At 44.1% G+C, this 17,959-nt stretch overlaps 1 protein-coding gene across 1 annotated transcript in view; it reads right to left on the reverse strand.

The window, feature by feature from the left end:
• Positions 1-1,321: 1,321 nt before the first annotated feature.
• The window catches only part of LOC124270176 (integrator complex subunit 13-like), a 414,381-nt gene continuing 397,743 nt past the window's right edge, over positions 1,322-17,959 (reverse strand). Inside the window, exons 9-17 of the mRNA XM_046705203.1 lie at positions 17,165-17,254; positions 15,837-16,015; positions 14,955-15,042; positions 14,349-14,425; positions 9,480-9,637; positions 8,946-9,167; positions 8,562-8,674; positions 2,521-2,650; positions 1,322-2,005 (exon numbers count right to left, since the gene is read on the reverse strand). Coding sequence (XP_046561159.1) covers positions 1,924-2,005; positions 2,521-2,650; positions 8,562-8,674; positions 8,946-9,167; positions 9,480-9,637; positions 14,349-14,425; positions 14,955-15,042; positions 15,837-16,015; positions 17,165-17,254 — 1,139 coding nt within the window. The 3' untranslated portion in view covers positions 1,322-1,923. The remainder of the gene's footprint in view (positions 2,006-2,520; positions 2,651-8,561; positions 8,675-8,945; positions 9,168-9,479; positions 9,638-14,348; positions 14,426-14,954; positions 15,043-15,836; positions 16,016-17,164; positions 17,255-17,959) is intronic.

The raw sequence follows: 17,959 nt of genomic DNA on the forward strand, positions 1-17,959 counted from the left end.
TTCCATGTGGCTTGAATTGTGTTCACTCACTCCACTACTACCAGTTTCTTTGGTAGCACACATTTGGTGAAATTGTGTGTTTTTCTAATTTTTATATACACAAAGAAATTAGTTAAGCACCCCCTGGCATATCTCACGATTGAATAAGCCCCGATTTTAACCCTCTGGAGCATATCTGTGACATGATTGGTCGTCGTGTGCAACAAAGGGATCCTCCTGTACAGAACCTGGCCCAACTGGAAGCGGCCTTACAGGAGGAATGGCATAGACTTCTCTTTCAGAGGATCAGGAGGCTGACAGGGGGTATGAGGAGGAGGAGAGTGCTCGCTGTTATACAATCAGATGGAGGTTACACTCGGTATGGACCTTGAATCATGTAAAATATGCAAAATAACATTTTGAATATTCACATTAACCAATAAATTCAACATTAAACATTCCAGGACCATACTTGTACAGGTATGGTTTTGTATGAAAATCAGTGTTTTTTTTAAAATGAGCAATTATCATCATAACATCAACATGGATTCCAGTCATTTTGTCGTTTTTTATGAGTCAAGGGGTCATACGGGTCAGAGAAACTCATGTTTTTCCATCGTGGTCACCACAAGAAGTTCTATGTAAGTGTTGAAAACCCATCTTTGCACAAATACAGGGGTTGCTTAATTAAGTTCTGTCGCAGGCAGGGGTGTGTATACATGGAGTGTCCATAAGGGATGTGTGCTGTATGTCTGACACTGTCTCACCAAAGCAGGCATAACATCAGAACTACTTCAAACAAGATTTGCTTGCGATAACTCTATTAACAAACTTATTTTTCCAATCTTAGTTGTCTCACCAAAGCACTCCTATATTGTACTGCTGTTTTTTTAAGTCCAGTGATAACAGAAAAAGACTGTTGAATCTGGACCAGGCAAACCAACAGCTGACACCATCATCAGTGGTCCCAGTCGGTCCAGCCACACAATGCAACCACCTCACAGGTAATCTCTTACAAGTATGGTCACAGGAGAAGATGTTGAATCTGGACCAGGCAAACCAACAGCTGACACCATCATCAGTGGTCCCAGTTGGTCCAGCCACACAATGCAACCACCTCACAGGTAATCTCTTACAAGTATGGTCACCGGAGGACTGTCAAAAGCTATGTCCGACCTGGGATCCAAATAATCTGTTACAAATGTGGAAAGAAACATTTCAAACCTCACAGGTCACCTCTTACGACAAGCATTGGACCAGACACTTTATTCCACAAATCAACACCCGAATAATGTATTCAACCCCGTATCCCGGCTGGCTTCAAAATAAACAAACACAAATATGTGAAGAAATATTTTATTCCTCATGTGAGATTTCCTTTAAAACAAGCTTCCATTACATATATACAGAATGATCAAGTTATTATTGAGTCTGAGTGAATGAGTTAGGTTTTACACCTCTTTTAGCAATATTCCAAAGCAATATCATGGCTGGGTATACCAGAAACTGGCTTCACACATTGTACCAATCTGGGGAATCGAACTCAGGTCTTCGCAGCGAAGAGTGAATGCTTTCACCACTAGCCTCCCCCACCATCCCATTATCACATTGAGGTCCATTAACACATTTGAAGCATTCACACCCAGAATCATAAATAGGGTGAATCAGGGATTCAAACCCACTAAAAGTTGATCCTGGCATTGCTTGACCATGGTGTTTATTCCACTGGGCCACCCAAGTGAGTCTGGGTTCAAACCCATCATCAGTAGCAATGACACCAAATTATGTAACCCAACAGAAGAAAGTCCTTAGAGGTACAAATATCCAAAATCAGTGCTATCCATATTGTTTTAAGTTTACCAATATTTCATTATCAACTGAGTCCAAGGCTGACGTGAGGCTAAAGACTTGCAGACAATATGTCAACTTGTTGATGATGATATGTCAACGTTTTAACGTCTGCTGTGACTTGGGGTTGGTGCCAGACTTGGATGTCTGTGACGTCTGCTCCGCCGGCAGCTGGTCTCTGTTGTTTAAAAGAAATTATCTATTAGTGAAGTGTTCAATATTCCACAGTGAAGTTAAATATGGAAATGAACTAGAATCCCCATTTCAGTAATCTGAGGTCTGTTATGCTGGCGTGGAAGTAAATCTTTAAGAATGTGACACCAAATTCATATTATGCATACCAAGATATTAATTTGCTAAACTGCTTCTGAGAGTGAGTGAGTGAATGTGAAAGAGATTTTTAACCACTAATAGCAATAATCCAGCAACATCAAAATGGGAGATAAGAAGTGGGCTTCTAACAAAGTCCCCCTTAATGATTCGATGCAAGTGTTGTACGTGAAGAGTGAGTGAGTGGATTCTATGCTGCTTTAAACAATATTCCAGCAGTATTATGTCAGATGACACCAGAAAGGGGCTTCACACATTGTACCCATGCCATATAGGGAATTGAACCTGGTTCTCCGGAGTAACAAGCAAACACTATTGGGCTACTTACACCCGGATGTGAGGACAGGGTAATTCACCACTTACTCATCATCGTTGAGATGTATGTACAACTCGGCTACTGGACCGCTAGTGTCCTCACGACCGGCAAACTCGATGTGTCGCTTGTTGTGTATTGTCTTGATGCGATTGGTCCACATTGAAAGCAGGTTCTGGCCTGAAAACAATACATCGGTTTATTTATGATGAATTTATAATTGTTATTTGATCATTATCTTTGGTACACTTGAAAAATAATATGATTAAAAATGTAATTTTTCAAGTAAAATTGATATTTTTATACTTATCCTGACTCATGATCTTTTGCTTATCTCCCTTTCCCTTGTGAATGGTAGTGGAACACTTGACTGACTGACTGAGTTTGGTTTTACGCCGCTTTTAGCAATATTCCAGCAACATCACGGCGGGGGACACCAGAAGTTCACATTGTGGACATGTGGGGATTCGAACCGGGTCTTACACTCACCCGCTTTAACCATTAGGCTACCCTTTCGCCCCAGTGGAACAGTGAATCCTTGAAGTTCCAGACATAAAATACTCACCCACGAGTCAGCTCCCTTTTCCCATGTAAACAGTCATGTGACAAGCCTTACTTGTCACTCTCTCCTGATGTTTCTGCCCAAGCACTTGGATCTGCTGTGCAATCCGAAGTGTTTCCAGCGGGGAGGTTGGGAGGGCTTCTCGTCATGAGTCAGGATAAGTATAAAAATATCAATTTTACTTGAAAAAATACATATTTTCTCTTATCCTGACTCATGATCTTTCGCTTATAGAATCCTGCAGATTGGTGGCCGGTCAGGCCACTTCCTGGATTCATCAGCTGTCCTCTAGATACGACCTGTATCCCCCCTAATGGGAACTGTGTAGCGGCATTCCGAGATCCTATTCTTCCAACTTCCATTGTAACTCGGGGGGACCACTTCTTGTCTTACTTCCATCTCAGACAAGTTGAATCATCTTGATTAATTTGGCTTCAGATAAACTAGTATCTTCTTTTTACTAGATATCTTATAACAACCCATAGATTATGATAAGATTTTTATCATAAATGAGTTGCGACCCCTTCACGTACAGGTAAGATCTTTACCCGTACAGGATCTTTAATCACTCATGCTAGTCTGTCCTAGATTGTGTGCATGGACTTTCATACTAATACTTTTCCTTAGTAAAAGTTATCAACAAGTCAACGTGATAGATGGTGACATTTTCCAACTCAGCACCTTTGAGGAACCGTTAGTTGCTGTGCTACAATGAGAGTCCCAAATTAGTGAATGCCTGAGACGCCTTCAGTGGCTATGTCTCGGAGGTAGCGGTGAGCAAACACCATATCTGACTTCCAAAAGCAGCCCTCCATAATTGCTGATATAGAGCAATTTCCGTGCAGAGCCAATGTTGACGCCAGTGCTCTGACTTCATGTGGGTTGGGGGTTCTAGTCTTGCTGCTTTATAGGCTCTCAATATGACGGCTCTCATCCAGAACGATATCATCGTTCTTGAGACTTCTACTGATGTCTCTGGGGATAATGGGATGAACAGGTGCTTGAATTTTTTTGTCTTAGTCTTTTGAAGATATATCGTCAGGGCTCTGACCGGACACAAGGATAGGTCCTCTATATCCTCTGGTCCGAGGATTGTAGATAGCGCTGGAACGTGGAACTGTCTATCTGGCTGAGCAGGTAGTTTGTTCTTGGCAATGATGTCCCATTTAAGTCCTAGATGAACTGCAGCATGTTGCCCTGTGTCGAATCTGGTTCGACCAAAGTCCAGCGTATGTATCTCTGATATCCGAACTGCAGTGGCTAGCACAAGCAGGAACAGAGTCTTCTGTGTCAGCAGCTCGAGGGTAGTCTGGGTAAGATGACCTAGAGGTTCATAGGTAGTCTGTGTAAGATGACGTAGAATTACATTCAGATCCCAGGCTGGAGCTCTGAACTTCTTTTGATGGTCCTCCAGTTTCAAAGATCTCAGCAGAGAAAGTAATTCTGGTACTTTCATCAAATTGATGCCTTTTTTCATGGTTACAACTGTACTGATGGCAGCGAGGTATGTAGATAATGTCGAACCTTTCAGATGTCTAGTCTGTCAAAGATGATACAGGTATTCTGTCACTTGAGGATGAGTAGCTTTCATAGCAATGAAGCCTTTCCGCCTTGCATAAGTCTCAAACTTCAGCCACTTGTCATCATACATGTTACGAGTAGATCTGCGTAACGCTAGCATTCATGCATTGGCTGCCCTGGCAGAGTATCCTCTTTTTTTCAAACATGTTTTGATATGGTCCACATGTGTAGCTGGAACAGTGTTGGGTTCCCGTGGACTTGCTTGGTGAGCGGATGTATGAGTAGGTTCGGCCAATCTGGTAACTTGATTGTTGGACTTCCGAGATCTTCTATTAGGTGTAGGAACCATACTCTCGCTGGCCAGTATGGCGTGACCAAGGTCAGTTGTAGTGCCTGTGTCAGTCCTTCCCATGATATGTTCAGTGCATCTGTTGCCCAGGCTTGAGGATCTGGAACTGGTGAGACAAACGTCTGTAGTTGTTTGTTGAACCTTGTGGCAGGTCTATGCATGGGGATCCTATTTCTCTTATGATGAGCCGAAATGCTTCTGGATGGAGCATCCATTCCGTAGGTGACGGGTGCAGTGGTCGAGAGAGAGTGTCTGCAAGCAAGTGTCCGGGTATGTGACACGCTTTTATCCAGATGTTTGCCTCCTCCGTGATGTCAAACAACTGGAATGTGAGCTGTAGTAGGCTTGGTGATCTTGTAGATCCTTGTCGATTTATGGAGAATGCCACTGTAGAGTTCTCCGTGTGTACCATCAGCATTCTGTTGATCAGCAAGCTCGACCATAGTTGTAAGGCCTTGACCACAGCTTTCATCACCAGCAGATTGATGTGAAGATGCTGCTCTGTTTTGGACCACTTCCTTGATGCAACTTGATTGTTGAGATGTGCACCCAAACCTTGTATTGATGCGTCTACGAAGAGATGTGTGTCGAAGGCCAGCTCTTGTAAATAGGTCCCTCCGCAGACGTTCGACCTGTGGGTCCACCAAAGTAGGTACCTCTTAAGATTGTCTCTGAAGCCTGTAGAGTTGTGCAGGCTGTAAACTGTAGAGATCACACATGTTGTCGATCTTTTTGTTGAGTTATAAACTCTGACAAAACCATCCGTTTTCATCATAGCTTCATTTTATCCAGCCTTATGGTAATAGAGTGGACGTCAACATCCTGCCTGTTGATGTAAGGGTTCACAAATCCTGTAGATGTCTGCGTTGCTGTTATCTGCCTGTAGATCTAAGAGTTCTCGAACCTTGTAAATGTCTGCAGCTTTCTCAAAGCTGTGTGTAGGTTAGCAGGTATCTTGGATATAGGTTCAATCGGAGGAATAGTCACCAAGTCAAAGTCGTCATTACCCATCTTATAAGTGTAGACTTCATCTATATCCTTAGAAGGAGACTCCAAGTTCAAACCATTGGATATCCAAGCTGTAACCTCTGAGTCCGGGAAGACGAAGTCTGGTTGTTCATCAGTTATCCCCTGATCGGTAGAGCTATGCCTCCGCGAATCATCCTTCTGCGAACCTGTATCCCTTCTCGAACCTCCATGATCCCTTCGCGAACCTCTGTCTGAAGATTCCTCTCTTTGCTATCCTCTATCTGTGGATTCATCTCTTCGTGAACCTCTGTGACGTGATCCTTCTCTTCGCGAACCTCTGTCGCTAGATGTATCAACGTCTGTGAGAGATATGAGATCTCAATCTAGAGCAGCTAGATGTAGGAGATGGATCCTTCGATGTTCTCGAACGTTGAGGGTTCGCAGATGTAGAACAGTGAGTAGGCATCTCATGTCTTCTATCCTCCTCCAAGATGACGAAGTCGTCAGACTGTGGAGACCTTCGCAAAGGTGTACGTTCGCCAACGTAGTCTTGAGACGGGGTTCTATGAGGAGTAGGTTCACGCAGGTCCGTGGGTTCGCACAGGTCCGTAGGTTTGCGCACGATGTCAGTAGATTAGAGGCTTCGCCGAGCCTTCGCTTCTTCCTCAAACCTATGTTCCATCATGGCCATCATCTGGTTGGTGAATTCACCAGGATCAAAGTTCTGCATTGATTGAAGCTGCTGTGGTGTAGATGAAACGGTCGCGAACCCTGATGAGTTGTGTGTCTCGACTTCACTCCGTTGAGAAGTTGTTGGTAGTTCGTCAAACAGCTGGCCTGCTGTGACAGTTGCAGGAGACGATCTAGTAGTCGAGGAAGTCGATTGAGTCGCCGATCTCGTAGGTACTTTGGGTAGAAGTAACGGGGGATCATCAAAAACATCTACTCCATGCGGAGGTAAAATCTCTTCATTGAAGGATTTCTGATGCATTGACTTACTAGGCCGTGTAGATTTACCCTCCGATCTAGTAACAGATGCTTTCTTCTGCGACGTAGAAGAAGACGACGTCTTTTTCTTAGCTTGAGTCGGAGTCAACTGCGTTGCAGCCGATCTCTTCTTGACCCCCGTACCAGCAGACTGCCCCTGCAACGTACTCAACATAGCACTAGTATTATTAATTTCAGCAGTAGCAAGCAACATACGGTTTGCAGGCTGATCTCCTGTTTTATCAGCCGTGACTTGAGATGACTTCCTCACCCGACCCATGGCACGTCTATGGACAAATATTGATTGAATTGTAGATTTGATAAATCAACACAATAAGTACAGCGCAAGCTGGAAGAACATGGTTTGATGCACAAAAGCATTGGGGGTGAGGATCAGCCACGGATAACCTGTGCCTGCAAACACTGCAAGATTTCATGAAATGTAAACAAGTTACATCACGATGAAATTATGACACATGTACAAATATTTTTTTCAAAATTTTTACATCTAATACAATGTAGTTATAGCCAAATCCATACACAACATAATTTTAAAGAATAGGACCTAAATCAAAAGGATATAATGCCGTATGTCCGCTTCGGGAACTTCAAGGGATTCAAGTGTTCCACTACCATTCGCAAGGGAAAGGGAGATAAGCAAAAGATCATGAGGCAGGATAAGAAAAAATTATGAAAATAGAGGAAAATATACTGTAGTCTATAAGTTCTGATTAATATACTGGTCGATTAATCCAAAATGTAAACAGTTTCTGGTTTGAGAACAATGTTGTGTAATTTATGAACAAGAAGACAAAGTCATCAATATCCCCAGCAATGGCAAAATACTCTTCATGATTATGTCTATGAGTTATGATTATGTCAAATATTTAGGTGTGTATATAGAAAAGTGGAAGGAGAGTGTTGAAAGGTTTTTTAAAGTTCTGCTCCAGAAAGGAGCACTATCACCAATTTCAGTCTATGTCAAACTTGTTGCCATGGAAATGTCAAAACTGTTTTATTCAGAATTCTAAAACTACCAAAAGGCACCAGTACACCACCAGATCTATCTATGTGCCAAGTTTGGTGAAGAAATAGCGAACGGTTTTAGAGTTCAGCTTCGGGAAAGAGCACTACCACCAATTTCAGGCTAAGTCAAACTTGTTGCCATGGAAACGCCAAAATGATTTTATTCAGAATTCCAAAACTACCAAAAGGCACCAGTACACCACCAGACCAATCTATGTGCCAAGATTGGTGAAGAAATATTGAACAGTTTTAGAGTTCTGCTCTGGAAAAGATAAATGTGCACGGACGGACGGGAGTCCATTTTAATACCCCCCCCCCACAAAACGCGTAGCGGAGGATAACAAATATTTACAATTTAATGAATATTTAATCATTATCATGATTAACATGACAGCCATGTACAATCTGATTCTTGTATAACCAAATGCGCTGCTATATCGTGTCTGTCCACTGCAAACATCTGATATATACAAGGAAGTCTCTGACAAATGTAAATACAGGTACACATGACTGTAGAAATACTCAACATGGAAGAATGTTAAACATTTGACAGTGAAGAGTACTTCTGTTGACGGTTTTCACAGCGGGGTCACAGCCAGAATACTGGATATATGGCGATGGTGAGATTAGAGTTTTTTGTATGCCTAAGAATTATATTCCACATTTAAGAAACTGACCGCCTGATCTGATAAATGATTCCTCTGCCTTGAATTTCTTTGGTGGTGAAGGGTCCAGTGATTTGTCTCCTTTCAGGAAATCTTGCTTCTCCCTTTCTGTCATTCTTTTCATTCTGTAAATTAATGAGGTGACATATGTAACAACATAGAAACAGAAACAATCGGCTGACATGTCACTGGGAAGCCATCTTGTCAACAAATACAGACCCACGTTCTGTCAGTGTTGACAGGCATTCCGTCATCTGCTGTTACCCTCCATAACGCAAATCATGAAATCCATCATGAAATTACATGATAACAATGAAGAGAAATATTTTAGTTTGGGATGACAAATGTTAAAACTGACTTTTGTGAGATTAAAGGGAGAAAACTGCGTGGACTTACTTATCATAATCCTTCCATGAATCCTCCTGCTCGGACACCTCCATCTTTTCATCCTTGGTGGCAGACTTCTCCAGTGGCTTCTTCGGTGAGCCCTTTGCATCATCTGACGGCTTCTTGCACTCCAGCAGACACTCCAGCACCTTCTCGTGGAACGGCGACGTCAACACATGCGCCCGCACCAACATCTCCAACTCTGTCCACAGCTGTCGGTACTGCTCCTCCCTGCGTGAGAACCATGAGTGAAGGAACGATTGTGTTTTACATAGCAACATTTCAGTTAAATCACAGCACACAGTTAAAGGAAGGCCAGGTGCAGTGCTTACAGAAGGAAGATAATCAATCAAAATGTTTAATCTAAAGCAAAGCCAAAAGATCCTGTTACAACTAAGGGCCAAAACTTCAGGATATGAATTCAACCACTCGGCCAATTGTGCTGAATCGCTTGAATCAGTGTAAAATCATCAGCAATCATGAACAGGATATTTCTAAAAAAACTTTTTTTTACAAATTCTTCAACTGTGTCCCAGCTCTCACCTCTTGGGCCCTTTCCCCCTTGACCCAAGTACAGGGAATGGTAAAGCCTCATTCTTGCTCTCCATACCAACCACTTTGTAGATGACCTTCTTGCACTCCAGAACTTCATCATCACTGAGGGTAGCCTGTGTGATGAGGTTTAGGAAGGGCTCCAGAGTCTGGGGAGGGGAAGGAAATGTTTTATACACCACGTAGAAGCACAAACTGATGCAGGCTGTATATCATCATCACTGAGGGTAGCCTGTGTGATGAGGTTTAGGAAGGGCTCCAGAGTCTGGGGAGGGGAAGGAAATGTTTTATACACCACGTAGAAGCACAAACTGATGCAGACTGTATATCATCATTACTGAGGGTTGCCTGTGTGATGAGGTTTAGGAAGGGCTCCAGAGTCTGGGGAGGGAAGGAAATGTTTTATACACCACATTAGAAGCACAAACTGATGCAGGCTGTATATCATCATTACTCAGGGTAGCCTGTGTGATGAGGTTTAGGAAGGGCTCCAGAGTCTGGGGAGGGAAGGAAATGTTTTATACACCACGTAGAAGCACAAACTGATGCAGACTGTATATCATGATCATCACTGAGGGTAGCCTGTGTGATGAGGTTTAGGAAGGGCTCCAGAGTCTGGGGAGGGAAGGAAATGTTTTATACACCAATGAGAAGCACAAACTGATGCAGGCTGTATATCATCATTACTCAGGGTAGCCTGTGTGATGAGGTTTAGGAAGGGCTCCAGAGTCTGGGAGGGGAAGGAAATGTTTTATACACCAAGTGCAGAAGCACAAACTGATGCAGACTGTATATCATCATTACTGAGGGTTGCCTGTGTGATGAGGTTTAGGAAGGGCTCCAGAGTCTGGGAGGGAAGGAAATGTTTTATACACCATTAGAAGCACAAACTGATGCAGACTGTATATCATCATCACTGAGGGTAGCCTGTGTGATGAGGTTTAGGAAAGGGCTCCAGAGTCTGGGGAGGGAAGGAAATGTTTATACACCACGTAGAAGCACAAACTGATGCAGGCTGTATATCATCATTACTCAGGGTAGCCTGTGTGATGAGGTTTAGGAAGGGCTCCAGAGTCTGGGGAGGGAAGGAAATGTTTTATACACCACGTTAGAAGCACAAACTGATGCAGGCTGTATATCATCATTACTCAGGGTAGCCTGTGTGATGAGGTTTAGGGAAGGGCTCCAGAGTCTGGGGAGGGAAAGGAAATGTTTTATACACTGCGTAGAAGCACAAACTGATGCAGGCTGTATATCATCATTACTGAGGGTTGCCTGTGTGATGAGGTTTAGGAAGGGCTCCAGAGTCTGGGGAGGGGAAGGAAATGTTTTATACACCACGTAGAAGCACAAACTGATGCAGGCTGTATATCATCATTACTCAGGGTAGCCTGTGTGATGAGGTTTAGGAAGGGCTCCAGAGTCTGGGGAGGGGAAGGAAATGTTTTATACACCACGTAGAAGCACAAACTGATGCAGGCTGTATATCATCATTACTGAGGGTTGCCTGTGTGATGAGGTTTAGGAAGGGCTCCAGAGTCTGGGGAGGGGAAGGAAATGTTTTATACACCACGTAGAAGCACAAACTGATGCAGGCTGTATATCATCATTACTGAGGGTTGCCTGTGTGATGAGGTTTAGGAAGGGCTCCAGAGTCTGGGGAGGGGAAGGAAATGTTTTATACACCACGTAGAAGCACAAACTGATGCAGGCTGTATATCATCATTACTGAGGGTTGCCTGTGTGATGAGGTTTAGGAAGGGCTCAGAGTCTGGGGAGGGAAGGAAATGTTTATACACCACGTAGAAGCACAAACTGATGCAGGCTGTATATCATCATTACTCAGGGTAGCCTGTGTGATGAGGTTTAGGAAGGGCTCCAGAGTCTGGGGAGGGAAGGAAATGTTTTATACACCACGAGAAGCACAAACTGATGCAGACTGTATATCATCATTACTGAGGGTTGCCTGTGTGATGAGGTTTAGGAAGGGCTCCAGAGTCTGGGAGGAAGGAAATGTTTTATACACCACGTAGAAGCACAAACTGATGCAGGCTGTATATCATCATTACTGAGGGTAGCCTGTGTGATGAGGTTTAGGAAGGGCTCCAGAGTCTGGGAGGAAGGAAATGTTTTATACACCACGTAGAAGCACAAACTGATGCAGGCTGTATATGATCATTACTGAGGGTTGCCTGTGTGATGAGGTTTAGGAAGGGCTCAGAGTCTGGGAGAGGAAGGAAATGTTTTATACACCACGTAGAAGCACAAACTGATGCAGGCTGTATATCATCATTACTCAGGGTAGCCTGTGTGATGAGGTTTAGGAAAGGCTCCAGAGTCTGGGGAGGGGAAGGAAATGTTTATACACCCATTAGAAGCACAAACTGATGCAGGCTGTATATCATCATTACTCAGGGTAGCCTGTGATGATGAGGTTTAGGAAGGGCTCCAGAGTCTGGGGAGGGGAAGGAAATGTTTTATACACCACGTAGAAGCACAAACTGATGCAGGCTGTATATGATCATTACTGAGGGTTGCCTGTGTGATGAGGTTTAGGAAGGGCCCAGAGTCTGGGGAGGAAGGAAATGTTTTATACACCACGTAGAAGCACAAACTGATGCAGGCTGTATATCATCATTACTCAGGGTAGCCTGTGTGATGAGGTTTAGGAAGGGCTCCAGAGTCTGGGGAGGGAAGGAAATGTTTTATACACCACGTAGAAGCACAAACTGATGCAGGCTGTATATGATCATTACTGAGGGTTGCCTGTGTGATGAGGTTTAGGAAGGGCTCCAGAGTCTGGGGAGGGGAAGGAAATGTTTTATACACCACGTAGAAGCACAAACTGATGCAGGCTGTATATCATCATTACTGAGGGTTGCCTGTGTGATGAGGTTTAGGAAGGGCTCCAGAGTCTGGGGAGGGGAAGGAAATGTTTTATACACCACGTAGAAGCACAAACTGATGCAGGCTGTATATCATCATTACTGAGGGTTGCCTGTGTGATGAGGTTTAGGAAGGGCTCCAGAGTCTGGGGAGGGAAGGAAATGTTTTATACACCACATTAGAAGCACAAACTGATGCAGGCTGTATATCATCATTACTCAGGGTAGCCTGTGTGATGAGGTTTAGGAAGGGCTCCAGAGTCTGGGGAGGGGAAGGAAATGTTTTATACACCACGTAGAAGCACAAACTGATGCAGACTGTATATCATCATTACTGAGGGTTGCCTGTGTGATGAGGTTTAGGAAGGGCTCCAGAGTCTGGGGAGGGAAGGAAATGTTTTATACACCCATGTAGAAGCACAAACTGATGCAGACTGTATATCATCATCACTGAGGGTAGCCTGTGTGATGAGGTTTAGGAAGGGCTCCAGAGTCTGGGGAGGAAGAAATGTTTATACACCACGTAGAAGCACAAACTGATGCAGGCTGTATATCATCATTACTCAGGGTAGCCTGTGTGATGAGGTTTAGGAAGGGCTCAGAGTCTGGGGGAGGGAAGGAAATGTTTTATACACCGCATGAAGCACAAACTGATGCAGGCTGTATATCATCATTACTCAGGGTAGCCTGTGTGATGAGGTTTAGGAAGGCTCCAGAGTCTGGGGAGGGAAGGAAATGTTTATACACCACGTAGAAGCACAAACTGATGCAGGCTGTATATCATCATTACTCAGGGTAGCCTGTGTGATGAGGTTTAGGAAGGGCTCCAGAGTCTGGGGAGGAAGGAAATGTTTTATACACCACAGTTAGAAGCACAAACTGATGCTGGCTGTATATCATCATTACTGAGGGTAGCCTGTGTGATGAGGTTTAGGAAGGGCTCCAGAGTCTGGGGAGGGAAGGAAATGTTTATACACCATTAGAAGCACAAACTGATGCTGGCTGTATATCATCATTACTGAGGGTTGCCTGTGTGTGATGAGGTTTAGGAAGGGCTCCAGAGTCTGGGAGGAAGGAAATGTTTTATACACCACGTAGAAGCACAAACTGATGCAGGCTGTATATCATCATCACTGAGGGTAGCCTGTGTGATGAGGTTTAGGAAGGGCTCCAGAGTCTGGGGAGGGGAAGGAAATGTTTTATACACCACGTAGAAGCACAAACTGATGCAGGCTGTATATCATCATTACTCAGGGTAGCCTGTGTGATGAGGTTTAGGAAGGGCTCCAGAGTCTGGGGAGGGGAAGGAAATGTTTTATACACCACGTAGAAGCACAAACTGATGCAGGCTGTATATCATCATTACTCAGGGTAGCCTGTGTGATGAGGTTTAGGAAGGGCTCCAGAGTCTGGGGAGGGGAAGGAAATGTTTTATACACCAAGTGCAGAAGCACAAACTGATGCAGGCTGTATATCATCATTACTGAGGGTTGCCTGTGTGATGAGGTTTAGGAAGGGCTCCAGAGTCTGGGGAAGGGAAGGAAATGTTTTATACACCACGTAGAAGCACAAACTGATGCTGGCTGTATATCATCATTACTCAGGGTAGCCTGTGTGATGAGGTTTAGGAAGGGCTCCAGAGTCTGGGGAGGGGAAGGAAATGTTTTATACACCACGTTGAAGCACAAACTGATGCAGGCTGTATATGATCACCTGTTTAGGGAAACCATGTACAATGGCAGGCATGTAACCAACAGACCAAAGATCATCTGTGATTTGAACCCACAGCAGATCCTAGCAGCTAAGGGACACAACTCTGTTCAGTAAAGAATGTTGTTTTTTTTTGTTTTACAGCATATGATTAATGGCTATTATGGCTATGGTCTTTAAATGACTCTGTCCTTGAAGGGTGGGAAGAGTTGTGTGGAAACATTTACCAGCTCAAAACACAGAACAGTTTGGGTGTGATACTGACCGCCACCATGTTGAACATAATGGTCTCCCCGATGACCATCGGCCACACCCTGGTCAGTCTCTCCAGGTGTTGTTGGGCTGAAAGTCAGACAGGCGCAGTCACTGTTAATCATCAACAAGTACAGTCTATGAGTAAATAACCAATTATGATTGTCAATCAATAACTATCAATAACAATCCACAATATTGTGTGGGTAAGAATGCTGTATTTGCATAATGATGCTGGTGTGGTGTGGTGTGTGTAGTGTGGTGTGGTGTGGTGTGTGTTATGTTGTGTGGTGGTGTAAATAGTGTTGTGTTGTGGTGTAAATAGTGTTGTGGTGTGTGTGTGTGTTGTATGTTGTGTTGTGTGATGTGTTGTCTGTGTGTGTTGTGTGTGATTGTTGTTGTGTGTTGTGTGTTGGGTGTGATGTGTTGAGGTGTGTTGTGTGGTGTGGTGTTGTGTTGTGTGGTGTGATGTGGTGTGGTGTGGTGTGGTGGTGTACATAGTGGTGTGTTGTTTTGTTTTGTTTTGTGGTATGGTGTGGTGTGGTGTCGACCATGACATCAGTTTGAACTAAACATTATCAATCTTGAAGCTAGTGTGACACATCTATATAAGGGGTACCTCTCTCTATGGGTTTCCCAACCCTGTCTTCAAGGGTGATGGCTGTTCCTGGAGCCAGACGATTGGACTTCATGAACTCACCAAAGTCCTGAAAACAACAACAGCTAGAGATAAGAATGATCACGGCATGTGAGCTGACTATTTAATGAACTGAAGGTTGCTACAATGTAAGTCAAATTTTTCACTGTGAAAGGTAGATTCTCCATCTTGTGTCAGGTTTGATTCTATGAAGATGTTTGCTGTCCAAACTGGACATCCACCTGAAGCAGTTGTCCAACTTGTGAGAGGTAAGTCTCCATTCAGATGTCTGTATCCTGTAGTCTGTCACTCGACCTCCGCTGTCTTCACTGATGGAGGGAGGGTGTGGCTGTACAGGTGAGATGTCTGTACACAATATACTTACAGGTATCCTGTAGTCTGTCACTCGACCTCCACTGCCTTCACTGATAGTGGGAGGGTGTGATGTACAGGTGAGATGTTTGTACACAATATACTTACAGGTATCCTATAGTCTGTCACTCGACCTCCGCTGCCTTCACTGATGGAGGGAGGGTGTGGCTGTACAGGTGAGATGTCTGTACACAATATACTTACAGGTATCCTGTTGTCTGTCACTGGACCTCCGCTGCCTTCACTGATGGAGGGAGGATGTGGCTGTACAGGTGAGATGTCTGTACACAATATACTTACAGGTATCCTGTAGTCTGTCACTCGACCTCCACTGCCTTCACTGATGGAGGGAGGGTGTGGCTGTACAGGTGAGATGTCTGTACACAATATACTTACAGGTATCCTGTTGTCTGTCACTCGACCTCCACTGCCTTCACTGATGGAGGGAGGGTGTGGCTGTACAGGTGAGATGTCTGTACACAATATACTTACAGGTATCCTGTAGTCTGTCACTCGACCTCCGCTGCCTTCACTGATGGAGGGAGGGTCTTCCAAGATGGACCTGGCTGTAGGGATGGTGTGTATGAATATCTCGCCTCCGTGGCTCGTCAGCATGTGCGAGATCACTTTGGCACCGGTCTTACGGGGCTGCTCCAGCATAACGGCCCGGCCTGGATACAGAGGATGTCAGTTCCATACACAAAATTATGCATCAAATCAGTCTTGGTTTATAAGCTTAATATGTGTCTTGCCATTAAATATAGGGGTATAAAGATGCAATATCACATTTACATTTGTTTATAATCACTGAAGTGAAACAAATATCTCAGACACAAATCACACATCCTGATTCACTATAGGACGGTCTGGGCCAGGTTAGGGTTGGGGTTATGGGTTATGGGTTATGGTTGGGGTTGGGGATTTGGGGTTAAGGTTTAGGGGTTATGGTTGGGGTCGGGGTGAGGGTTGGCATTGGAGTTTAGGTTTGGGGTTAGGGTCAGGGTCGGGGTGAGGGTCGGGGTTGGAATTTGGGGTTAGGGTTTGGGTTAGGGTTTATTGAGTATGTAGATTAAACATCTAAATGTTCACATCTCATTAATTATAATGGAAAGCACAAAGATATTTTAGGCTGTACAGAGGCGACTCTAACCAAGGTTGGTTAATGTTATCCATTGATATATTCCAATCTGTTTTACCAAGTGTAGCCATAGATCTGTTGGAATTACATATTGATGGAACAGAACAGGGAAATAAATGGATACATTTGTGTTTTCCAATTTTTAAAACAAAAAATAATTTATAGTTTGCATGGTAGGTTGTGTGGGATGTTGTTTGGAAAAGGATGATTGTATGTGAGTTGATACGAGTGGTTGAATGGCTGGTTAGTTTTTTATTGGCAAGCTTTATCAGGTATAATTCTCTAAGACAATGAAATAGCTTCTAACATGCAAGCACCTTAACTGCAAGGTTTCCACCTCTCAGCTCTGAGTGAGTGAGTTTAGTTTTACATCACACTCTGGCATCTCTCTGTAAATGATCGAGTCTGTACCAGACAATACAGTGATCAACATCATAAGCATCGATCTAAGCAATTGGGAACTGATGACATGTGTCAACCAAGTCAGTGAGCCTGATCATTGATCTACGCAATTGGGAAGCGATGACATATGGGTCAACCAAGTCAGTGAGCCTGATCACTTGATCCCGTTTGTCGCCTCATACGACAAGCATGGGTTACTGAAGATCAATTCTAACCCGTATCTTCGCGGGTCTCTCAGCCGGGTTTCAGCGCAGGGCCATCTGGCACACAAAACACTTACCACCAAGCAGGAAGTTGGTGAGGCAGGAAGATGGCCGACTGTTGACATCAACTGGAGTAATCCTGTGAGCTCCGACGCAGTGATGCAGTTCTGTAACAACCAACAGTGTCACATTACCTGATCCTGCCACTTCTAAGGGACATAACTCAGCAAAGCAGTGCCTTATACCATAGGGACTTTACTGCAGTTTGCCTTATACCATAGGGTCTTTACTGCAACCTGCCTTGTACCATAGGGTCTTTACTGAAACCTGCCTTGTACCATAGGGTCTTTTCGCAACCTGCCGTGTACCATAGGGTCTTTACTGCAGCCTGTCTTATACCATAGGGTCTTTACTGCAGCCTGTCTTATACCATAGGGTCTTTACTGCAGCCTGCAATATACCATAGGGAATTTACTGCAGCCTGTCTTATACCATACAGTATTTACTGCAACCTGCCTTATACCATAGGGTCTTTACTGCAACCTGCCTTATACCATAGGGTCTTTACTGCAGCCTGCCTTATACCATAGGGTCTTTACTGCAGCCTGCCTTATACCATAGAGTCTTTACTGCAGCCTGCCATATACCATAGGGTCTTTACTGCAGCCTGCCATATACCATAGGGTCTTTACTGCAGCCTGCCTCATACCAAAGGGTCTTTACTGCAGCCTGCAATATACCATAGGGTCTTTACTGCAGCCTGCCTTATACCATAGGGTCTTTACTGCAGCCTGCCATATATCATAGGGTCTTTACTGCAGCCTGCCTTATACCATAGGGTCTTTACTGCAGCCTGTCTTATACCATAGGGT

The sequence above is a fragment of the Haliotis rubra genome, unplaced genomic scaffold (assembly GCF_003918875.1).
Source record: "Haliotis rubra isolate DU_JTF1 unplaced genomic scaffold, ASM391887v1 Scf15, whole genome shotgun sequence".
NCBI classification, from domain to species: Eukaryota; Metazoa; Mollusca; class Gastropoda; order Lepetellida; family Haliotidae; genus Haliotis; species Haliotis rubra.